A 25,805-nucleotide genomic window follows, 5' to 3' on the forward strand; every position below is an offset into this window, starting at 1 on the left:
GCGCGTTAGGGAAAACTTTCTTAAAAAAAAAAAAAAAAGGCAAACTAAATTTTTACAAATTTACAGAATGACTTCCCACCACTAAATTCATGGAAAAAAAAACAATTTGCAAATATATAAAAATTTTCCAGATGTACAGAGACACTGAGAACAAAGCTAAGACAAGAGACAAAACAAAATAATCAGTGTGCAACAAACAGAATGATAATCACATCCAGAATACAAAGAGTTTGCCAATCAAAGAACAAGAAACAAAAAAGGTATTACAAAGTGGGTAAGACCACCAAAGAAAAAATACATTGTGACCAATAAATATGAAAAAGCACTCAACTTATTGATAAATGGTAAAATACAAATAAAAGTGAGATATTCCTCCACATCTGCACGTTAAAGATTGATGACAGCCATTGTTAATGGGAAGTCGGCATGCTCCTTACACTATGGGGAGAATACTAATGACTTTCTCAGGAATGGCATTCACAATATCCCCAAATTTCCCTTCTATGAAATGGTCGAAAGAAATACTCATGAGGGCAAAGACTTAAAAATATGGATGCAGTGGGGCCAGCAGATGGCCTGGACTCCCATGTGGTTGACCATGGCTTCAGTCCTGGACCTGGTGGCTTGCTTTCTCCCTTTCTGTCTCTCTCTGGTTGAGTATCTATGTTCTATTGCAAATTAAAAAACAGTAGTAATGATAAGATAAAACAAATATTTAATTAAAAAAAGGAAAAATATGGATGCAGTACTACTGGGAGGCGGGACTTGAAATGTCCCGTAATAGAGAAGTGGCATATCTCCTCCCCATCATGGAATACTGTGCAGCTAATAAAATAACTGAACAGGCCAGCCCTGTAGTCTAGCGGGTAAGGGAACTGGATCCCAAATTGTCAAATGTGGTTTGAATCTCGGTTTTTCTGGCAGCTTGAAAACATGCCGAGTGTATGTGTATGTGTGCCCCAAACCCCAAGAAAATAAAGAAATGGAGGAGAAGGTATTGCGGCATGGCCATGCCCCATTGGGGGGTGCTTTCTCCCTCCTTCTTTCTCTCTTTCCATCTCACTGGCTAGGGCACACACCTCTCTGGCAAATTAAAATAAACAAAATGTGGGGCTGGCAGATAATGTGATGGTTAAGGGCACTGGACTCCCACATGACCAACTGTGGTTTGAGTCCTAAACCTGGAGGCTTGCTTTCTCAGTTTCTCTCTCTCTCACTCTGTTCCTCTCTGATGAAATTAAAATAAATAAAGTTAAATAATAAAATAAATTTTAAAAATACACAATGAGCTATATAAGCTTACAAATTAAAATATGCATATAGAGATACATATAGAAAACTGTCATACATACATATAATTAAACATACTGTATACAACTTCACAGAAATTGGACTGTGAAGTTAAATGTTAATAATAGTATTTACATCTGAGGCATGTGAGACCTGTTATTTACATATGTGCTACTTGAAACTTTTACAAAACAATGTAGTTATGGATTAGTTATGTAATATATATATTTTTAAGATCTTTGCTATAGGGAGTGTGTGGTGGCTGGAGAGACAGAGAGACAAAAAGACAAAGTGAGAAATCACCCCACGTGGAGGGGAGGCCATGCCACAATCCCTTCTCCATCATTTTCCTTTTGGGATCTTGGGCATGCACACACATATACCCAACATGCGTTTTAAGCCACCAGGTCCAGGACTTGAACAAGGTCGGCCACATGGGAATGAATCCAGGTGACATAACCTTAACACCATCTGTTGGTCCCATAAAATAAATCCTAGTAAGATAAATTGTTATTGAAAATAATTTTTTAAAAGAGTTTTTACCACAGGGCATGTGCACTAGTCAGGGAGAGACAGAGAGAGTGAGAGGGAAAGTGAGAAATCATCTCTGAAGAGGGACAGCCAAACCACAATCACTTTTCTTCCATTCCCTTCCGGGAATTTTGGGCATGCACGTACAAGCACTCAGTGTGATTTTCAAGCCACCAGGTCTGGGACTCGAGGTGCAATCAGTCATATGGGTGGGTGTCCAGCACCTTAACCACCATGCCATCTCTGGTCCTCCAAAATTTTTTTTTTTTTTGAGAAGTTTTTGCTATAGGGCGCGTGCGCTTGCCAGACAGAGACAGAGAGACAGAAAGCGAGAAATCACCACCCAGGGGGGATGGCCACGTTGCAATCCCTTCTCCTCCATTCTCCTCTTGAGGTCTTGGGCATGCACACACACATGCCTGGCGTGAGTTTTAAGCCACCAGGTCCGGGACTCGAACCGCGGTCGACTATGTGGGAGTCCAGCGACATAGCCATTATGCTAACTGCTGGTCCCCCCAAAAATAATTTTTAATGAGCTATATTCATATTGAAAGATGATTTTTCCAGGCAAGGGCCTATAGGTCTAACAGAGTTAGCCAAGAATGCCTCCCCCTGATATCCCTCCAATCAAACAAGCCAGTGAAGGGGTTGGATGGTGTACAGTGGTAACACAATACTGTTCCAGGTTTGCCCATATGGGAGGGGTTCTGGGTTTGCATCCAGAGACTTTCCTGAGTACGCAGGACACCCACATGGCTATGATCTGGGGCTGGCGGAGGCTGGCAGTGGATCCCAGTTTGGGGATCCCTGTTGAGGATGCCAGTCTCTGTCTCACTCATGAAAGAAAAAAGAAAAGAAAAAAAGAGAATACAAAACAAAACCAAGAAAACAGTGAGGACTGGTGAGAGCTATCCGATGTAATCATAAAGGTAAACTAATAGATGTTAGTTTGAAAATATTCTTCACAGGAAGAACATGAGTAAGTGGCTCAACAGAAAGGAAACTGGGGTGCTCACTTCCGGGCAATGGTGGTCACACGGATGCGTCTCTGGGTGCTGGAGTGCTGAAACTGCGTGACAAACTGGATGGCACCTCTGCCTCCTTGGGGTATGGGGGCGTTGTGCTGCAGGGCGAGAAGCCACACGTTTTGTTACTGTTACAGGTGTGACTCAAACACAGGTACAGAGGTTACCGACTCTTCTAAAATGATGAACACAGAAGCGATGGGAAGGCTCTTGGTGCATTTTTAATGTACACTTATAATCTGCACATCTCTCTATATAAAACTTTCACCTCAAACGCACACAACAAAACAAAACAAACCACACCAAATACTGAACTAAAGTTAATAATATCCATGTTTAAGTGTTCAGAAATCAAATATGCTGAAGACTGCAATGTGCTTCCAAATAACATCAAAAATAAGATGAACTTATGAATAATTAAAATGTAAAAAAGCAAATGCAGTAAAATGACAGAACCTAGATAATGGGCATAGGTTTGCTATACAATTCTTTCTATTTTTATGTATGCTTACTATTTTTCATAGTAATATTTTTGGGGAAAACTGACACTCAAAAATTCATGAACACCACGATGGCTGGTAATAAAAAACATCTACTACGCTTCTAATGACCTTATCAGTTCAACAATACGGGTGCAAAAGCAATTTGCTACTTGACTCTGACTAAGTTCTGGAAGGAATTTAATTAAAAAGAAAAATGGGGGCCAGCAGGTGGCATGGTGGTTAAGGGCGCTGGCCTCCTACATGGCTGACCATGATTCAAGTCTCAGACCTGGCGACTTGCTTTCCCCTTTCACTCTGTCCTGTTCTGTTCAAAGTAAGATAAATAAATAAAATACATAAATAATTCTTTTAAAAAAATGATCATGTCAGACCAGCACCATACCTGATATAATACCAGAGTTGTATCATTTAGTGGAGAAAATAACCAGACTAGTGGTTTGTAATAAATTAGAAAACTGGACACAAAGACACAAGAAGAAATCCAACTCACCTGATTGACCACTTCAAAGTAGATGCCAAGTGTAGACGTGGGATCTAGGCCACAGATTTTCCACTGACTTGTGCCACCCACTCCAAGTTCCTAGGAGTGAGAAAAGGAATTTAAAAAACAAAAATGAAAGCTTTGTAGACACTGCTGCCTGAGTGTCAACCTCAACCATGGTCAACCCCATTGTGTTCATTAACATTGGTGCTGACAGTGAGCCCTTGGGTGGCGTCTTCTCTGAGCTATTTGCAAAGTTCCAAAACAGCAGAAAACTTTCATGCTTTGAGCACTGGAGAGAAAGGATTTGGTTATAAGGGTTCCTGCTTTCACAGAATTATTCCAGGGTTTATGTGCCATGGTGGTGACTTTACATGCTATAATCATATTGGTGGCAAGACCATTTACATGGAGAAATTGATGGTGAAAAACTACATCCTGAAACATACAGGTCCTAGCATCTTTTCCAGGGCAAATGCTGGACCCAACACAAACGGTTCTCAGATTTTCATTTCCACTGCCACGACTGAGTGGTCAGATGGCAAGCATGTGGTCTTTGGCAAGGTAGAAGAGGGCATGAATATCTTGGAAGCCATGGAGCGCTTTGGGTCCAAGAATGGCAAGACGAGCAAGAAGACCGCCATTGCTGACTGGGGACAGCACTAATGAATTTGCCTTGTGTTTTCTCTTAACCACCAGATCTTTCCTTCTGTAGCTCAGGAGGGCACCCTCCACCCCGCCTGCGCACTATGTTCTGTAATCTGTACTCTCGCTGCAGTTCTTCGGGTTCCATATTTTCCTTATTCCCCTCCAAATCTACCTGAATTGCAAAGTTAAGTTTAGGATTATGAAATAAAAACTATGTAACAGTAAAAAAAAAAAAAAAAAAAAAAAAAGGAAAAGAAAAAAACTACCTTAGTACTAGATATTCAAACACACTTCATCAAACTGTAGAATAACGTTTAGAAGATAAGGTGAGGGGTCAGCAGGTGATGTAGTGGTTAAGGTGCTAGACTCCCACAGGGCTGACCATGGTTCAATGGTTCAAGTCTCTGACCCAGTAGCTTCAAACTTACATTCAGTGAGTGCTCATGTGTGCTCAGAATCTCAGGAGGAGAGTAAAGGAGAAGGGACTGTGCCATGGCTATCGCCCCAGGGGTGATTTCTCACTTTCTTTCTCTCTGGCAAGTGTAGGCACCTTATAACAAAACTCTCTCTAGAAAAAAAACAACAAAACAAACAAACAAAAACCCAAGATAATGTGACTATGCATGAAAGAGTCTTCTGTACTACTTCGAGTCCAACCATACAGCACACCGCCAGCTGAGTACGGCTGGTGCCAGTCTGGTCTCTCTACAAGGCTGTGTCAGGTGCCTACATGCTTGGCCACGAACCAGCAAGCCCAGGAAGATGATGATGAGAGGGAAGAGCAAAGACGCCCCAGTGCAATCACATAGCGGCTGCGGGGTGAACAGGAGGGAGGGCACGTTGTTCTGTCAGTACTTTCTAAGCAAGATTAGAAGATATATGGATTTGTAGGTGTTTAACTTCCTTTTCTAGAAGGTGAAGGACTACTATCCCCAGGACAAAGGCAAGAAGTCAAGGGCGCTTGAGTGTCTGCTCTCCCTCCTGCCTCGCAATCCCTTCTCCAGTAGCTACCAAGCCCACCGTGGCCACAGGCCCTCCAGAGCCCCAAAAGATTTTCTCCTAATACAAATTCCTTTAAGTACCTTTACTGGAGAAACTGTAAAGAGAATTAGGAAATCACTGTTTCATAATCTCCAAAGAAAGAAACTGATTCGAGTGAGGATAATCAATGGATACTGAAATCACAAGCTGTTGCCAAACAAGAATTCCATCCTGTCCTAACATCTCATTCAACAGATTTCTTACTAATGGCCAAGAGGAAACATGCCCTTACTATGGAAAGAAGCAGGGCAGGCCCCACCTTCAGTGCACTTTCTTACTAGGCACCAATAACACGAGATGGCCAGACCTAAGTGCCTCCGATGTAACACGCCACAAGCATGCTTGACACAAAGGTTTAACCTGAGTCTAAGCACACCGTTAGACCGAACTCCCATTTAACAAGAAATACAGGGAGGAGAGAAAGTTAAATAGCACAGCAAAGAAACATCACATCAAGAATGTATTCTAGGGGACCAGCAGACGGTGTGGTGGTTAAGGCACTGGACACTCCCACATGGCTGGCCATGGTTCAAGTCCCAGACCTGGCGGCTTGCTTTCTCACTTTCTCCATCTATCTCTCTCAATCTCTTCTCTCTCTGTGCCTCTCTCTCATCAAATTAAAGTGAATGAATAAATAAAATTTTTTAAAAAAGAAAAAATACACTTAAGTGGGATATTCTATTACAGAGGACTCCTGGCACTATCTTGACAAATCAATATCATAAAAAACAAAAAGAAAACAAAGACAAACAAATAAAATAAAAAGATAAGAGGGCTATTTTAGATTTTAAAGAACTAAGTACAGCAACGATCAGCTCTGAGGTGCGGCGGGTAAGTGCTGCACATCGGAGCCAGATTCCATGTTGCTGATCACAGCTCAAATCCTGCCCTGGGGGTGCATCCTGACCTGAAGAAACAGAGAACGGATTGTGGTGTAACCATGCCCCACTGGGGGGCTGGGGGTTGCTTTCTCTTTCTCTCTCTGGTGAGGAAGTACACATGACCTCTGGCAATAAAAACCAATAAGGAATATAATATCCAATGTAATGGTAGTTAGAGGGAAAAAACAGCCACAAAATGGTATTTGTGGAAAATTATGGAAAGAATATAGACAAGGTATCAGATGATATTAGGAAATTACTGTGTAATTTTCTTAGGTTTAATAATGACATCATGGTAGGAGAACATCTTTATTTTTATAAGATGCATGTTGATAGCCAGCAGGTGGCATGGAAGTTAAGGCACTAGATCCCACACGACCAACTCTGCCATTCAAGTCCTGGTCCAGGCAGCTCAAAAATCACGCCAGGTAGGGAACCAGCAGTTAGCGTAATGGCTATGTCGCTGGACTCCCACGTAGTCGACCGCGGTTCGCGTCCCGGACCCGATGGCTTAAAACTCACGCCGGGCGCGTGTGCGTGCGTGCCCAAGATCCCGAGAGGAGAATGGCGGAGAAGGGATTGCGGCGTGACCATCCCCCCTGGGGGGTGATTTCTCGCTTTCTGTCTCTAATGTCTCTCTCTGTCTGTCTGGCGAGCGCACGCGCCCTATAGTGAAAAATCTCTCTCAAAAAAAAAAAAAAAATCACGCCAGGTAGGCAAGTGTACGTGCGTGCCCAAAATCTTAAGGGGAGACCAGAGAAGGGATTATGGTGTGGCCATTCATCCTAGGTGAGCTCACTCTGGTGAGTACATGCAGCATATAGCAAAAACTATTAAAAAAACAACAACAACAAAAAGATGTATATTTAAGTATTTAAGGACTAAGTATTACACCTACAAATTATTTTCAAAGGTTCTGCCAAAAAAAAAAAAAAGCAGATAAAGCAAATACAATAGTTTCTTTTTTTTGCCAAAATGGCACTAAAAGGGAGGAAGGAAGCTCCTGCCCTTCCCACAGCTGAAGCCAAAGCAAAGGCTTTGAAAGCCATGAAGGCCATGCTGAAAGGTGTCCCCAGCCACAAAAAATAGATCTGTACCTCGCCCACATTCCGGAGGCCCAAGGCACTGCAGCTCTGGAAGTAGTCCAAATATCCTCAGAAGAGCGCCCCCAGAAGAAACAAGCTAGACAACCATACCATCAGCAGGCTCCCCCTGACCACCCAGTCTGCCATGAAAAAGATAGAGGACAACAACACACTTGTGATCACTGTGGATATCAAGGCCAACAAGCACCAGATCACACAGGCTGGGAAGAAGCTCTATGACACTGATGTGGCCATGGTCAACACTCTAATCAGGCCTGACGGAGAGAAGAAGGCAGAGAAGTGACTGCTCCTGATTATGATGCTTTGAATGGTGCCAACCAAATTGGGATCATATAAGGCAAGTCCTGCTGGCTAATTCTAAATACATACTTTTTCATCATTAAAAAGAAAAAAAAATATATATATATATATGAATGACAATAGGTGATATTCAGACTAAAACAAATGTGCCCGAAACAGATAATACAGCAACGAATTACTAACTCTACAGGGTAGTATATAGGAATTCATTGTATATTCTTCTTTAAACATCTTTGTATGTTTCATTATTCTATTTTTCTCCTCTTTTCATTCTTATCCCCCACCTAAAACTTTCATGGCTGAACACCACTGGAAGAACTAATCAGTCTGTACTAGCTCATAAAAATACTCCTCAAATTATCAATACTTTAGGAAGCCTCTCAAGACCATGGGAAATATTTTGTAACGGGGCAGCCTTCTCAAGTTCTGCCAGGCAATATTGGTACAAGTCCCCTGACACTCTGAAGTAAAGAGGAACTCAGCAGATGGGTTCTCAGGCAGTAACTTGCTTCACCCAGGTACTACAGGAATGTCCTCTCAAATCATTTGGCCTCTGGGTGAGCTGGACAAATCTAGGTAAATCCAGGCAGTCACTCAGGAATGTCTGCTGCTAGCTAAAACTAAGCTGATAACATGAAAGAACGCTTCCCACTGGCTTCCAGTATGCTAGGCAGTGTCCTGACTGCTGCATCTGCACTAACTCTTCTAGTTCCCAATGTTGTAAAGCAGGTGTTGTTCTCTCCTTTTGCCAAATAAAGACTCTGCATCGCAGTGCGATAAGCACCTTGCCTCCTCTAGGCAAGTGGCAAACCTGTTCCTGAATCCACACTTGGATCTACCATCCATGCTCCCATCGAGTGACAATGAAGGAGGAACATGACTGTCTATCCCCAGCCTAGGACCACCCTGGAGAGGCCCAAACAAATGGTTTGTTTCTTGGCATTTAAAGTATAATCAGACGGGGCCAGAAGGTGGCAGGGAGATTAAGGTGTTGGACCCCACCAGGGCAGCTGCGTGTGCATGCTCAAAATCCTGAGGAGAGTGGAGGAGGGACTGTGGAAAGGCCATCCCCTTTGGGGGTATGGGGGGGTGGGATAATTTCCCACTTTCCCTCCCTCTCTGTTTCTCTCTGGCAAGCACATGTGCCCTACAGCAAAAACTAGAAAATTAAAAAAAAAAATTAAAAACTTAAAAAAATAAAAAAAGTATAACCAGAATAAGTGGACCAACAGCAAAGTCACTCATTCCAAGTGATAAATAAACTTTGTTCATATGCACTCACACTGCATTACTAAAGGATAAGATGTCTCCACACACCAGTGTCATCGGCTGCCCAACCAGCTCATGGCGGTCTCTGTTGTGCAGGCTTGTTACCAGTTGGCAGTGAGAGAAAGGCATCACCTCGAAGCCCTGGAGGATTATGCTCAGTGCTGGCCGTGTGCTGAGCAGAATGCCTGTGGCTCTTGGGTACAGCAATCCAAGAATGGAGAGCAGAGGAGGAGGACCTGGGTCTAGCACTTTCAGGTCGGCTCTGACACTCCTTCCCTCAGATCCTTTAGCTAGATGGAGGGACAAATGGAGATGACACCACCTCTCAGAGTTGACAGGCTGCAAGGGCTAGCTTTTCCTTCAACACAGACACAACCAACAAGGGAACAATGCCAAGATTGTAACACTGATACTTCTACTAGGGGAAATTTGGGCAGTAGTGAGGGAGAGGGAGTTTTCCTTACATTTTCTGACACACAGGGTCCTTTCACATTCATAGACACGCACGGACCAATAGCTCCTGCAATCTTCAGCTCCCGAGAGGTCTAAAACAAATTACATAAGAGAATAAAGATTAAAATTACCAAGAACCATCTGCTCTCTCAGTGGCCACACCTAAAGCTTAGAGGAAAAACATGGCAACATTATCACTCTGACAAGAGCGAATCCCAAATGGAGTATAGTACGAGCACCACTAGGGCCACTGTCAACTGATTAAACCAATAAAATCTGCCTTGAGAAATTGCATTGTCTTTGTTCCAAAGACGGTGCAGCATTTTCAACTCTTTCAAGTCACTTTATGGACTCTGAAGTTACTGTATACATAGACAGTAACAATGACTCCCATAATACCACATTCTTTGCCAACTGCATGTATGTACATAATTATCTGTGTGTTTCTAATTAATGAATGTGACATTTTACATAGCTTTTAAAATACTTCATTCATAAACTCCAACATGATGTGAAGCTAAAAACTCAGATTTTTGAAAAATCTCCAACATTTGAGAATGCTGTTTGCGAGAACACATGCTAAATGCTGTTGCCTGGCAGGCCGAGGCCCCGTGGAAGGCCCAAATTCAGTTCCCAGACGACTGGAAAAGGCCAGGAGCAGCAGCACATGCCTGTGCTCTCCTCTGCTCTGGAGACTGAGGCAAAAGGATCATAACACGAGAAGTCACTGTCTAAGAAAACACCGCCCTCACACATACATCACCACCCAAAAAAGTTTAACATACATATTTAGTGATTATCTCTAATTCCCTGAGTAATAATTAAAATAACATAGCATCATTTGAATAGGGTTTGAATGTCCACTTGGAGAAACAAGTTATTAACTCACACTGCTGTTACTGAATTTTCAGCAGTCATGATGTGTTTTTCTACGTAAAAATGTACCATGACTTTTCCAACAATCCAGTATATTGCTTCAGCCATTCTTTAGGCAGGCACTAAATACAAACCACAACCCTATGTAATGAGGTGACGATACTCATAGATGCTGACCACTGTGTGACTGTCTCTGTTTTCAACCACAGTGCTGCTCCTCACACCCACCATCATGACACCACCTTCAATTCCTGCAGCCCCCAAAGCAGGGTGGAACAGAGCCTGCATGGGAACCAGGCAACTCTTTGTTTGAAACATTAATATATGGGTCATCCTTGAGAGGAAAAGGGAAAAGTGAATATGCTATATGATAGCCACTCTGAGGTTGTCTTAACTGGCCCTCAGATGCCTATGTCCAGCAGGTTACGGTTGCCAGAAACCTCACTACCAATTAAGTAAGAGTATTACAATGCCATTCAAGTTTTAAATGTCTATCATACCTTCACTTCCAAAGTAGCACCAAATGCCATCCGGAAATCTCCATTAAAATCTTTACTAAAAATTCTTTGAAATGTCTGTTTAAAGAGAGAAGTGTTGAAGGAATCTCCCATCACCATGTGGCCGCTAGGTAAGAAAAAAGGAAAAAGAAAGTGAATGTTAAGATGACTAAAAGTTATTCAGATGTCCTCTCAGCATTTACAAATGGCAACTCAGAAAATTTTACAAAGGGATAGTAGAGGTGGTATGGTGGTTACAGCACAGGAGCCCACATGGAGGGTTGCACGTTTCAAATTCTGGATCTGGCAGCCCTAAATCCCAAGAGCAGAATGGAGAAGGGACTGCAGTGTGGCTGTTCCCCCTGGGGGGTGACTTTTCACGTTCCCTCTCTCTGTCTTTCTATGGCAAGCGCACACACCCTAAAACAAAATACTGAAACTAAAATAAAAGAAACCATGTCCATAAAGGTACTACTGACACAATTAATTGGGAAATAGCAAGCTCAATTTGTACTTAGGGAAAAAGAAATATTTCTAAATCATTAAACACAGAATCTTTGGGTCGGCTCCATGGCCTGGTGGTTAAGGCAGCCGTATCCGACATAGTCAGCTACCCAATTCAAGTCCCAGACTGACCAGCTTGAGAAACATACTGGGTGCGTAGGCATGTGCCCGAAGTCTCACAAGGAAAGAGACGGAGGAGAAGGGACTGCTTTGTGACCACTCCCCAAGACCACCGACATTCAGAACCCACTTCCTCCCTCCCCATAAGGCAGTATCTGAAGGTTGGACACTCCATGCTTGCTTGTTTTCCTGCCCTGGTCTCCGTACAGTATAACAGCTCTAAAAAAGAAATGAAGTTACTCTGCTAAGACCTGTTTGGAGTGAAGGCTGAGGACCTCCTGTTAATCACTGCTTCTTCCTCTGAGGGGCCCCCACCCCCAGCCACTGAAACCACAGCCCAGAGCTGGCTGAAAGCTTTTCGAAGTTGGCCTTGTCCATTCCTATGCCTCCATCACTCATTTCCCTTCCTTAAAAATAACACTGCCCTTTTTAGCCTGAACCACCATCTTCCAGTAATTCGTGAAAATGCCGAACACAAAGGGAAGAGGAGAGGCACCAGAAATATGTGCTCTAGGCCTTTTAGAAAACAAGGAGTGGTTCTTTTGGCAACATACATGCGAAAGGTGATATTGTAGACATCAAAAGAATGGGTACTCTTTTAAAAGGAATGCCCACAAATGTTACCATGGCAAAACTGAGTCTACGATGTTACCCAGCATGCTGCTGGCATTGTTGAAAACAAACAAGTTCAGAGCAAGACACTTGCTCAAAGAATTAATGTGCATATTGAGCATATTAAGCATTCTGAGAGCAGAGATGGTTTTCTAAAATGTGTGAAGGAAATTGACCAGAAAAAGAAGGAAGCCAAAGAGAAAGGTACCTGAGTTCAACTAAAGCGTCAGCCTGCTTCACCCAGAGAAGCACACTTTGTGAGAACCAATGGAAAGGAGCCTGAGTTTCTAGAACCTATTCCCTATGAATTCATAGCATGATGGGTATTCATTTTTAACTAAGCTGTGGTCTATAAAATTGGTTTTCTTAATTGAGTAGAATTGTGTTCCTTACCCTAAAGCTAATTCTTCTTTTTTTGAGAGGTTTTTGCGATAGGGTGTGTGTGCTTGCCAGAGAGACAGAGAGAGATAGAGAGACATAAAGCAACAAATCACCTCCCGGAGGGATGGCCACACCACAATCTTTTCTCCTCCACTCTCTTCTCAAGGTCTTGGGCGCACATGCATCTGGTGTGAGGATAAGCCACCGGGTCCAGGACTCGAACCATGGTCAACTACATGGGAGTCCAGTGAAATAACCATTACGCCAACTGCTGGTCCCCCTAAAGCTAATTCTAATTGAGCTCTAATTCATTTTGTAATATATTTATTCAAATTTAGTATTTTTTATCTGAAAGATGTTAGGTGGCTTATCATTCAACAAATAAAACTTAGTTGAGGGACCAGCAGTTGGTGTAATGGCTATGTTGCTAGACTCCCATGTAGCTGACTACGGTTCGTGGTTCAAGTCCCAGGCCTGGTGGCTTATCCTCACACCGGGTACATGTACGTGCATGACCAAGATCCAAAAAGAAGAATGGAGGAGAAGGGATTGTGGCATGGCCATACCTCTGGGGGGGTGATTCCTTGCTTTCTTTCTCTGTCTCTCTGGTGAGCACACACGCCCTATAGCAAAAACCTTTCCAAAAAAACAAAAAAACTCAGTTGATTAGAACATGGCCAGATACTGCTAAAATAAATAAATAACAAACACTCTCACTGGGACCAGCAGATGGCGTAATGGTCACATCGCTGGACTCCTATATAGTCGACGGCAGTTCACATCCTGGACCCAGCTCCTGGGCACGTGTGTGTGTGTGTGTGTGTGTGTGTGTGTGTGTGTGTCTGAAGTACTGAGATGAGAATGGAGAAGGGATTGTGGTATGACCACCCCCCCGGGGGTTGAGTTCTTGCTTTCTGTCTCTGTCCCTCCAGTAAATACGTATGCTCTATAGCAAAAATCTAAAAATCTCTCTTGAAAAAACAAAACAAAACAAAAAAAACACTCCCACTTTCCCCAGTTGCTGCTGTCAACCTACCCTGTAAGATTTGTACAACACTTCATCTCCAGAAGTCCAGTTTGATCAAGGGCACAAGCATAAATATCAATGCAGTGGCCATTTGCAGCAGTTCGATTCGCAAGCATCTCGTAGTGCTGTGAAGAGAGGAAAACCGTCTTTAGGAAAGGAACATCATTTCCAAGATATACTGTAACACACCAAAAGATGTTAATCAAACAGAGGACTACAGAAATGCATTTTCTTTAAAACATCAAAATAAAGCGGTTTTCAATCTCAAAACACAGTGAGCAGTATTTTTTTTTGTATACATACATATATACACACACACACACACACACACACACACACACACACACATACACATTTAGAGGTTTTTGCTATAGGGTGCGTGCACTCGCCAGAAAGACAAGAGATAGAGAAATAGAAAGTGAGAAATCACCCCCCGGGGGGATGGCCACACCGCAATCCCTTCTCTTCCATTCTCCTCTCAGGATCTTGGGCATGCACGCACACACGCCCGGCGTGAGTTTAAGTCCCTGGGTCCAGGACTAGAACCGTGGTCAAATACATAGGAATTCAGCAACATAGCCATTAAGCTAATTGCTGGTCCTTCTGAGCAGTTTTAAAGTCACCCACTCTAACTAGGATCAGACAGTTAAGGCAGTAGTTTAATTGCAGCCAAGATCTAGAAGGTTGTCTCAGCAGGGGGATCTTGCTGACATAATGCATGGCCTCACAGAAGTAGCTGTCACTCCAGAGCGGCCCAAATCCAGCACTGGGCTACCTCACTTATGGCCAGATCCCAGAGGACTTACCTTGGTGGCCTTTTTCATGAAACGTGCATTATCTTTCTCAATATCATGCCAGGAACGAATAGGAATCTTTAATTCATCTCCAACCACCATGCCAGGCCCTTGGGTAGGGGGACCTCCAGTAAACAACATGATTCTGGCTCCCGTGTTTGGAAAAGTGCCCTAAAATAGTAAACAGCAGCATTTTAGAAGTATAAAGCCCCACCACCAAGCACAGCCTCACTTTCCATATAAATATAGTCCAAAGATGAGTTTTCTTCAGCTGTTCTTAATATTATGATATAGAGGGAAATATCTATCTTCTAACCTGATGGCTTTGTATACTTTTTTTAGTTTACTGTGAGCTCTCCTGTTGCTCCAATCCCCTAATGTTTTCCATGAAAACTTTCAACACTTCCAAAACATCAAGAGGATCCATTAGCATTGATAATAACAATGGCCAAAGTATTTTCTGATATATTAACACAGACACCTGGTTGACTTTGGTTTTCAAACAAAGCCAACGGATACAATTTCTGAGAGCAAGTGTGCATGATTTGAGACATCCCAGGAAATTCTGAATTACCTCCAATAAGCCAACGGCAATGGACAGAGCAACACCAGTGGATCGCAATGGTCTCTTTCCTTGAGTTACAGGCCATGGGTCCCTCTGTAGCTCCCCGAGAAGATCAGTGAGGTTCATGTCAATCTTGTGAACGGGTTGCAGAAATCTGCTTGATTTTCAATGAACATAGCAATCCTGGTTTAATAGAGCACTCTATATAGCCTTCAGCCTAGGTGACGTAAAACTGATCCTCAAAATAATTACTCAGGGGAGGGGCTGGCAGGTAGCATGGTGGTTAAGGGCACTGGACTCCCACATGGCCAACCACAGTTTGAGTCCCAGACCTGGCAGTTTGCTTTCTCACTTTGCCTCTCTCTCTCTTACTCTGTCCCTCTCTGGTCAAATTAATTAATTAATTAAATCTTCAAAAATTAAAATAAAATTACTTAGGGGACCAGCAGATGGCATGATGGTTATGTCACTAGACTTCCACATAGTTGACCATGGGTTGAGTCTCAGACCCAGCAACTTAAAATTCACACTGGACACATGTGTGTGCATGCCCAAGATTCCAAGAAGGGAATGGAGAAGGGATTGCAGCGTGGCCATTCCTCCAGGGAGTGATTTCTCACTTTCAGTCTCTCTGTCCCTCCGGCAAGCACACACACCATATAGCAAAAAATCTCCTCCCCCTGCCAAAAAAAAAAAAAAACACTCAGAGTACAAAAAACTTGCCTTTTTTTTTCCCTTTGAGGTTATTTCTAACTATAAGCACAAAACAATTCAAAGCAACTTTATCCAGGAACATAATTTAAAGCTAAATACTTAACAATTTACATATGTAGAGTGGAAAAAAAAAAAGATTTGAAAAGGAGCAAATCAGTTTTTGTTAAATTTTAAGCAGCAAGAAAAGCCTAAAGACACACCAATGTGAATTCCATATGAGGCCCAATGATGTGGACGACACTCATTACCCTAACGGTTCATTCTCTTTCTCTTGACCCTCAGCACTAACACCAAGCAGAACACTCTGGTTTCTCACCAGAGAGGTTGCCTAGCCTACCAGACAATGCTGTTGACCTAGCCCTGGGCAACCTCAGGTACCCAAGTCAGCACCTGCTCACGGGTGGGTTTGAGGGCCCTCAAGAAGTCTTAAATTAAAGATCAAAATGGACAATAGCTATGTGTCCAAGGATGGTGGCCTCGGAATCTTTTTAATAAAACATTAAATACTGGTTAGGTTAATCATTTCCATTTTTCTCTGAGAAAGTAAGAACTTAGTTTTTTTCTTCCCTCATTCCCATGGTCTGTCCTGCATGCCCACTTCAGAATGTGTAAAACTGTCTACCAAGTCAGCCTGTGGCATGGTGGTGAAAGAGGCTGGATCCCACGTGGCCAACTACAAAGCTCAGTGCAGATGAGGAGGCCTGAAAAACACACTGGGTATGTGTGCATGCGTGCCCAAAATCTTGAAAGGAGGAAGAAAAGAGGGGATTATGGCATACCAGCTCTGTGTGAAGTGTTCTCTCTCTCCCTCTCTCTCTCTCTCTTTCTCTCTCTCTCTCCCCTACAAACACATGGCTCCTCTGGCAAAAATTGGGGGGAAAAATTTTAAAAAGGGAAACTGAACATGGTACGTATCTCACCTGCTGGAAATGAACGGGTGCTCCTGCGGGTGAGCAGGTCTTGTTTGCTGCATGGGCATGGCGGGCTTGCTCAGGCCCAGCATATCCTACAAAAACCAAAAGGGTTCATTACCTGTAACACTAAAAGTGAACGACTAATTCATTTTTAAGAATTATTCTTTCTCCCGCTTCTGTACAAGCAAGGCACAAACCTGTATTTGCTTTGCAGTTAAATCCTTGGTCCCTCGGAAGACGTAACTTTTGGAGATCCCTTCGCAGCTTAGTTCGTGAACCTGAACCATCCTGCCGAAAGTGATCAGACCCACCAGTGCATCTGGAGGAAGGAGACTCAAGGACATCTGTAGAGATTCCTTCAGTGCCTGCAGGTCATCGTCCTCCAGGCAGGTGTCAACCACGTAGAGAAAGATCAGAGGGGTCTGAGCACCTCGCTTTAGGCAAAGAAAAACAGCATAGTGATCAGTATACCAAGAGACACAACCAGCTTTATTTAAGCATATGAGGTATTGGAAAGTAGTAAGTCTTCATCTATATTTACTCTCAGGGCGTAAGAATAGCTACACAAATCTTTACTCACGTCCTGAAATTACTTAGATTCTATTAAAACAAACTGAACATAAACTCATGCTGGCCGCGTGTGCGTGCGTTCCCAAGATCCCAAAAGGAGATCGGAGGAGAAGGGATTGCGGCATGGCCATCCCCCCTGGGGGGTGATTTCTCGCTTTCTATCTCTCTATCTATGTCTGTCAGGCGAGCGCACGCACCCTATAGCAAAAAACCTCTATAAAAAAAAAAAAAAAAAAAAAAAACTGAACATAAATACTATCATTATCCAACAATTTATTCAACTTTTTAAAAGCATTTATTTGGGGAACCAGCAGTTAGCGTAATGGCTATATCACTGGACTCCCACGTAGTCGACCGCGGTTCACGTCCCGGATCCGGTGGCTTAAAACTCATGCCGGGCGCGTGTGCATGCATGCCCAAGATCTGAGAGGAGAATGAAAGAGAAGGGATTGCGGCATGACCATCCTCCCTGGGGGGTGATTTCTTGCTTTCTGTCTCTATGTCTCTCTCTGTCTTGCGAGCGCACATGCCCTATAGCGAAAACCTCTCAAAAAAAAAAAAAAAAAGCGTTTATTTGTTCCATGAGCATGCATGAGAGAGAGAGAGAGAGAGAAAGAGAACAAGAGAGAGCCAGAGAGGTGCACTCAATAGGGTCTCATCACGCAGTGATCCCCCTTCTGGCCCTCTGGCTCAGGGTCTTTGATACTCACATGTATATCTGGGTTGTTTCCAGGCTGACCCAGGGATCCAAACCCAAAGCCAGCACATGGCTTCCAATCTTATAAGGTACTTATATTGCTGCTATACCACTGCAGCTGCCCCTGATCCCCCTCCAACAGGGCCTTGGTGCCATGATCTACTTCTGGCCTCAGCCAGCCTATCACAGGCATGCAAAAGCCCAGCACCTCAGGGAGATGTCCGGATGTGAACGCAGAACATTCCCATGTAGATCAGTCTTATCTAGCATCGTGTCTTACCACTGCACTTCTCTCTGGTTGCTACCTGATATTTTTAAATGATCTACTATATGCCAGACACTGTTCCACATCCTGGGATACATCAGTAAACAAAAAGAACAAAGGTCTTCATTTGCCTTAAAGAGCCAACTCTTTGAAATGGAGAGGCTGAGGAAGACAGCAAACAACAGAAGTGGAGTGAAAAGGGGGAGCTGTCTTCACCCTGGAAGTTTCTGAATGAATGTGTCTTTGAAGAGTTACTCTGGATACTGAGTTCAGAATGCTGCCAAACTAATTCAAGTGAGGCAGTAGTTGACCCTGAACAGTTAACACTGGAGAGAGAGAAGTGGGGCAGATTCTGCATAAATTTTGAATAGAGCCGACAGAACTGTCGACTTGCTTTGCAAAGAGAGGCCAAGGACGAGTCCAAGGTTTTTAGGTTTAACAACTTCATGACGGAGTACCGTCAGCTAAGATGGAGAAGGCTGTAGAGGACAGGCTTTGAATCAGATCAGTTCCAATTTTTTTGGAGCCTTCTATCCAGGCCTCAAACTGCCAGGAAGTACATGTACACCATAACATAACGGAGCCTGCTGCTCTCAGTTTTAAACTGACATGTAGGAGATATGAATGACAAAGGATTTCGAGAGAAATTCAGTATTAACATTGTTCATCAGATGCATAACAAAGCCATTACCTGAACCATATACTCAATTGTAGAAAACTGGGGCATCAATTCAGCAGGCTGATTCACCTCTGATATACCTGTATAAGCTGGAGGGAACTGACAAGGAGATAAAAAACATTACAATGTTTTATTATGACTGAAAGACACTTATATAATACATTTCATTTCCCATCTATAGAAACAGTGACCATGGGGACCAGCAGTTAGCATAATGGCTTTGTTACTGAACTCCCATGTAGCCGGCCACAGTTCGAGTCCCAGACCCGGTGGCTTAAACTCACGTCGGGCACATGTGCATGCATGCCCAAGATCCCAAGAGGAGAATGAAGGAGAAGGAATTGCAGCGTGGCCATCCTCCCTGGGGGGTGATTTCTCGCTTTCTGTCTCTCTCTGTCTTTCTGGCGAGCACACGCACCCTATAGCAAAAACCTCTCTAAAAAAAAAAAGAAAAGAAACACTGATCTATGTTAATTCTGAAACCACAAAATATAGAATGTTATTAAAATACAAAAATAAGCATTTAAAATTTATAACTGTCTTAACATCTTTTTGATTTTCAGATTATTTTCACATTTTACATAAGTCCCCATCATAATGTATACTGTATATATTTTTTCAACAGAGAACTTTACTTTTCTGGTCTATAAATTGCTGCTTCTTTGCATCTCACACCCACCGTCTTCCTACTCTCCACCATCCATTCTCCTCTTTTTTCTTTTTAAAGAGGTTTTTGCTTTAGGGTACATGTGCTTGACAAAGAGAGAGACAGTGAGAGTAAAAGTGAGAAATCATCTCTACCCCCCACCCCCCCCCGCCATGGCCACGCCACAATTCTTTCTTCTCCATTCTCCTCCCAAGATCTAGGACATGCACACACACATACCCAGCATGATTTTCAAGCCACAAGGTCCAGGACTTGAACTGAGATCGGCCATGTGGGAGTCCAGTGATGTAACCACGATGACGCCATCTGTGGTCCCCTCTCTTCTCTCTCAAAGTCTTTGGTATCTACACTTACCGGCTCTACTTTCATATTTTCAGATCTCTCAATTTTTGCCAGAGTATAGATACTTGGTACAAACCAAGTGGGGGTCTACAGTTGTGTATCTTTCAAAGTCTGGTTCATTTCATTCAACCGTAAGTTTTCTATATTTATCTACTTTGAGTCAAATGATAAGATCTCATTGTTTCCTATACCTGAGTAATATTCCACAGGTTATGTGCCATAACTTTTCAACTCAGTCATCAGTTTTTGGACGTTTAGGATGGTATAATGTTTTAGCAAATATAAATGTTGCTGCAATAAACATGGATGTGCAAGTGCCTTTCTGACTGTTTTCCTATCATTTGGGTAAATACCAAGGAGTGTACTACTGAGTCACATGGTAGTTCTATTTGTAGATTTTTGAGGAACCTCCACATTTTTTTCCACAGAGGTTGTACTAATTTACATCCCCACCAGCAGTGTAAGAAGGAACCCTTTTCGCCACAGCCTCATCAGCACTTGTAATTCTTTATTTTTTTCCATCTTAGCCATTGTAACTAGGGTTAAGTGGTATCTCATTGTGGTTTTAATTTCATTTCCCTTTGACACGAGACTTTGAACATTATTTCATATGCCTTTTGGCCATTTGTGAGTCTTCTTTGGAGAGTCATCTATTCACTCACTTGCCCATTTTTTAATGTTTTTAAATGGACGAACTGCTTAAGTTCCCTATATATTATGAATATCAATTCCTTGCCTGAGGAATGATTTGCAAATATAATATATTCTCTCATTCCAAGGGTTGTCTTTTCACTCTACTTTTTGTTTCCTTTGTTGTGAGGAAGCTTTTTAGCTTGGTGCAATCCTACTTGTCTGTTCTGGGAACTGCCTGTGCTTTAGGGGTCTTACTTAAGAAATCTCTGTCTATTCCAATGTCTCCAAGAGTTTCACCTACATTTTCTACTTGAGTCTTTATATTTAAAATCTTTGATCCATTTTTTTTTTTTGGAGAGGTTTTCACCATAGGGCGCGTGTGCTTGCCAGACAGACAGAGAGACATAGAGACAGAAAGCGAGAAATCACCCCCCAGGGGGGATGGTCATGCTGCAATCCCTTCTCCTCCATTCTCCTCTCAGGATCTTGGGCATGCACGCACACGCACCCGGCGTGAGTTTTAAGCCACTGGGTCCAGGACTCGAAACACGGTCTACTACGTGGGAGTCCAGCGACATAGCCATTACGCTAACTGCTGGTTCCCTAAAATCTTGATCCATTTTGAGTTGACTCTTGTTAATGGTGAGAGATAAGGGTCTTGTTTCTTTTTTCTGCAAATGAATATCCAGTTCTTCCCAGCACAATTTGCTAAAAAGGCTTTCTTTTCTCCATTGAATGGTCTTGTGCCCTTTGTAACAAATGAGTTGGTCATATAATTTGGAGTTTATTTCTGAATTCTCTATTCTGTTCCATTGATCTATGTGTCTATTTTTGCACCAGCACAATGCAGGTTTCTTTTTTTTTTTTTTTGAGAGGTTTTTGCTATAGGGCGAATGTACTCACCAGAAAGACAGAGAAAGACAGAGAGACAGAAAGCAAGAAATCAACCCTCCGAGGGAGTGGGGGGGTGGCCACGCTACAATCCCTTCTCCTCCATTCTCCTCTTGGGATCTTGGGCATGCATGCACACGTGCCTGGCATGAGTTTAAGCCACTGGGTCTCGGACTTGAACCGTGGTAGACTACATGGGAGTCCTGTAATATAGCCATTACACCAACTGCTGGTCCCCTAGCAACATGCTGTTCTGATTATCATTGCTTTGTAATATAGTCTAATGTCATGTATTGAGATGCCTACTTTATTCTTTTTGCACAGTATTGCCTTGGCAATAGAAGATCTTTTATGATGCCAGACAAATTCTAGAGTTGTTTTTCTATTTCTGTGAAGAATGTAATAGGCAATTAGATCGGAATTCCACTGAATATGTAAATTAATTTGGGTAGAACTGACATTTTCGTTATATTGATTCTTCCAATCCAAGAACATAAGATGTCCTTCCATTTTTTTTTATCATTTTCAATTTCTTTTTTTCGGTTTTTCATAGTTTTCTTTGTAGAGATCTTTCAACTCTTTGGTTAGGCTTATTCCTAGGTATCTTGTTTTGTGGCTATTGTAAATAGGATGGCTTTCTTCAATTCTGTTTCAGTCTCTTCACTGTTGCTGTATAAAAATTTTGTAGATTGAGGCCTGCAAGTGGAGTGGTTAAGGCGCTGGACTTCCACATGGTTAACCACAGTTCAAGTCCCAGACCTGGTGACTTGCTTTCTCTCTCTCTCTCTCTCTCTCTCTGATGAGCATGCATGCTCTATAACAAATTAAAAATAATAATGATAGGGAACCAGCAGTTAGCATAATGGCTATGTCGCTGGACTCCTGCGTAGTCGACCACGGTTCACATCCCGGACCCGGTGGCTTAAAAAAACACATGCCGGGCGCGTGTGCGTGCATGCCCAAGATCCCGAGAGGAGAATGCCAAGATCCTGAGAGGAGAATGGAGGAGAAGGGATTGAGGCGTGACCATTCCCTCTAGGGGATGATTTCTCGCTTTCTGTCTCTCTCTGTCTGTCTGGCGAGCGCACGTGCCCTATGAAAAAAAAAAAAGATAAATAAAATTAAATAATTATTTTAAAGATGCTATAGACTTTTCTATATTTTGTATCCCGTTACTTTACTGAATTCACTAATCACTTCTAGGAGTATTTTCATGAATTCCTTTAGATTTTTTGTGTATATAATCATATCATCTGTAAACAGGGATTATTTACTGGCTTCTTTTCCTAGTTGAGTATCTTTAAGTCAAGGTTTATTTTTTTAAATGTTAGAGGGCTTGTGTACTCATGCTCTCACTGGAGGTAGAAAGAGAGAGAGAGAGGGGGCCAGCAGTTGACATAATAGCTATGTTGCTGGACTCCCACATAGTCAACCACAGTTCAAGTCCCGGACCCGGTGGCTTAAAACTCACGCCGGGTGCATGTGCATACGTGTCCAAGATCCCGAGAGGAGAATAGCCCACGCTTTATTTTCTAAAGCAGTTTTTGATTATGTTGTACTTCAAAATATTGGAAAACACACTGTTAAAAATCATTAATTGTGCCAGCAGATGGCATGGAGTTTAAGGCAACGGGATCCCACATTGCCAACTTTGCAGTGTGAGTCCAGACCCGGCGGCTTAAAACCATACTGGGAGGGGCGTGGTGGCATCCACCCTATGGCAAAACCATACTGGGAGCATGTGTGTGCATTACCAAAATCCTAACAGGAGATTAGAGAAGGGATTGCAGTGTGACTATCCTCCTTGGTGGGTGATTTCTCATTTACCTTTTCCCACCCACACAACACATGTGATCTATAGCAAAACTAAACAAAATAAAATAAAGTCATTTCTTAGACTTTGCCCTGCAAGTTAAAATAAAAGGCTACAATTCTACCTTCCTCATCAAAAATCTATAGAGAGAATTAAAGTCTATATGTGAGGTTTATTACTTTGGCTGTTACCAATAAAGGAATACATGTTCAGTGTAGAAATATTGGCAACTTCTGAAAAAATATAACACAAAGAAACCCCTCCCCGCCCAATCCTATCACCTAGAAGCAGCTACCGTCAATATCTCAGCATATGTCCTTTCAGATTTTTGCTAATTATGTACATAAACAATTCTGGGAGCTCTTTCTTACATTTAACCTAATGACATAGAAATGGTGTTTATAAAACTCTCTGTAAGCATTTTAAATTCATAGTTTATGGGCTGATACTTTATCTTAATAACCTTTAGGATTTTATTAAAAACGAAAGTTCAGATGTATCTCCCCAAGGTTAGCAGGAGATCACTCCAGGCCTCAAGAGTGACCAAGTGCACTCCTATTAAATTGACAAGCAGCTTTAAAGAGCCCCTGGCCAGGAAGGAGGGGTACAGTTGGCATCAGACCCCAACAGCAGTCTCAGGAGGAGCTGACAAAGATCGCTAGCCTGTGTGCCCTGACTGCCCACTGGCTGCAGCCCCATCAGGGTGGGGTATTAGCTGACTATAAAGCAGAATGGAGAACATAGACAAGTAAGCCCAGACGCACTGGCCACCTCCCATCCACCTGGAAAGCCCTGTTCGCCCATCGGGCAGTAGGCTGCACAGAGGAGAGACAGGAGGCCAAGATCATCTTGATTCCTCTAAGGGGCCATCTCTCATCATCTAGCTCTACACTCCCTTAGGGGTTCGTTTCCCCACGGAACAGCTGGGTGGGTTATGATCTGCCTGTGCCACACAGGTTCAGACCACACTTGTAAACTCGAGTTGGAGATCACAGACAAACACAATAGCAACTACTTACAGGATTTTATATTTGCCAGACATCCTTTATATTCATTAGCTCAGTTTAACTGTCATAACAAACCCATGAAGTAGTACACCTGTTAATTTTAAAGAAAAGGAAACGGTGGCAGACAAGATGAAATGACTTGCTAGAGTCACACAGGAAGTGGTAGATCTGAGATTTGAACTCAAGCAGTCTGGCTAAAGGACCCTAGCTCTTAACCATCATGTTACCCTGGCTTAGAGTTTTCATGATACATTATATTAAACACAGGTATACACAGGAATTCATTTTTTTTCCTCCAGCTTATTTATCTCAGCCATGAACAAGAGACAGAGAAAATAGTGAATGCAAATGAGACAACACCCCCAAGAGGGGTCCTGAAATTGCAACCTACCCACACAGCCTTGGACCTAGGGTATGCATACTAGGTTAGCCTTAGACCAAGGGCATGCATACTCAGGAAAGTCTCTAGACCTGAACTAGGAACCTTCCCATGTGAAGAGCATTCTACTGCTATGCCACCATGTGGTACCACAAATAGAGACACCATCAGGTGGTGTGGTGGCTGGGGTGCTGGATTTTCACTTGGCTGACCGTGGTCTGAGTCCCAGACCTGGCGTTTTGCTTTGTTAACACATCCCCCGACCCTGACACTCGCCCATCACATCTCTCTCCGGTGCGCGCATGTGCCCTATAGAAAATTCAAAATATCGGGACTAGCGGTAGCATGTTGGTTAAGGCACTGGACACTCCCACATGGCCGACCATGGTTTGAGTCCCAAACTTGGTGGCTTGCTTTCTCACTTTTCCTTCTCTCTCTCTCTGTGTCTCTCTCTGGTCAAATTAGAAAAAAAAAAAAAAAAAAGAATGAATAAATAAAATTAAAAATAAAATCATCCTTAAAAAAACTAGAAAATTCAAAAAATCATACCAATAATAAAAAAAGATTATTTTAATAAAAAATACATACATCAATTCTGAATGTAGCAAGGTAATGTTTTTAAGATTTAGTTTTTACTCTCATGGAGACTAATCTTGAATAGAATCTGCTTACAGTTTGTGAACTTCTAATCAACTGTACATGGTTCTCTTCATGATTAGATTTGCATGTCATATGAGAAGGAGATTAATTGTAATTATGATCAGATATATGAACAATTAGGAGCCAGATGGTAACGCAATTGGTCCCTCATTAAAAAAGCCTTGGTTTCATGTAAGGACTGGGCCAGCTGAATCTGACCATGGATTGCAGTGGAGACCCTGCTGGGAATGCCCCCCAACACTTTAATCTCATTTCCCCTCTCATGGAAGAAATACTATACATATATATATATGTGTGTGTGTGTGTATACATATACATATACATAAATACTTTTAACAGCTTAAGATCTATTAGAACAGTGTGTACTATGTTGGGCACAATTATTTTCTAATGGCTTCTTGAGAAATACTTTACAAACCACAAAAATCAACCCATTTCGGGAACCAGCAGTTAGCGTAATGGCTATGTCGCTGGACTCCCACGTAGTCGACCGCGGTTCGCGTCCCGGACCCGGTGGCTTAAAACTCACGCCGGGCACGTGTGCATGTGTGCCCAAGATCCCGAGAGGAGAATGGAGGAGAAGGGATTGTGGCGTGACCATCCCCCCTGGGGGGTGATTTCTCGCTTTCTGTCTCTATGTCTCTCTCTGTCTGTCTGGCGAGCGCACACA

The 25,805-nt window shown here is 42.7% G+C and overlaps 1 protein-coding gene across 3 annotated transcripts in view; it reads right to left on the reverse strand.

Moving 5' to 3' along the window:
• SEC23B (SEC23 homolog B, COPII component) overlaps positions 1-25,805 on the reverse strand; it is a 51,278-nt gene that overhangs the window by 18,181 nt on the left and 7,292 nt on the right. For 2 of the 3 annotated variants that reach the window (XM_006163637.3, XM_006163638.3), the window contains exons 4-13: positions 18,756-18,842; positions 16,730-16,966; positions 16,539-16,624; positions 14,914-15,061; positions 14,352-14,510; positions 13,555-13,670; positions 10,905-11,028; positions 9,540-9,620; positions 3,840-3,929; positions 2,838-2,944 (exon numbers count right to left, since the gene is read on the reverse strand). In XM_006163637.3, coding sequence (XP_006163699.1) covers positions 2,838-2,944; positions 3,840-3,929; positions 9,540-9,620; positions 10,905-11,028; positions 13,555-13,670; positions 14,352-14,510; positions 14,914-15,061; positions 16,539-16,624; positions 16,730-16,966; positions 18,756-18,842 — 1,235 coding nt within the window. The remainder of the gene's footprint in view (positions 1-2,837; positions 2,945-3,839; positions 3,930-9,539; positions 9,621-10,904; positions 11,029-13,554; positions 13,671-14,351; positions 14,511-14,913; positions 15,062-16,538; positions 16,625-16,729; positions 16,967-18,755; positions 18,843-25,805) is intronic. The other variant, XM_006163639.3, reaches the window with a different exon arrangement.

The sequence above is a fragment of the Tupaia chinensis genome, unplaced genomic scaffold, assembly GCF_000334495.1.
Source record: "Tupaia chinensis unplaced genomic scaffold, TupChi_1.0 Scaffold142716_1, whole genome shotgun sequence".
In the NCBI taxonomy this organism is placed as follows: Eukaryota; Metazoa; Chordata; class Mammalia; order Scandentia; family Tupaiidae; genus Tupaia; species Tupaia belangeri.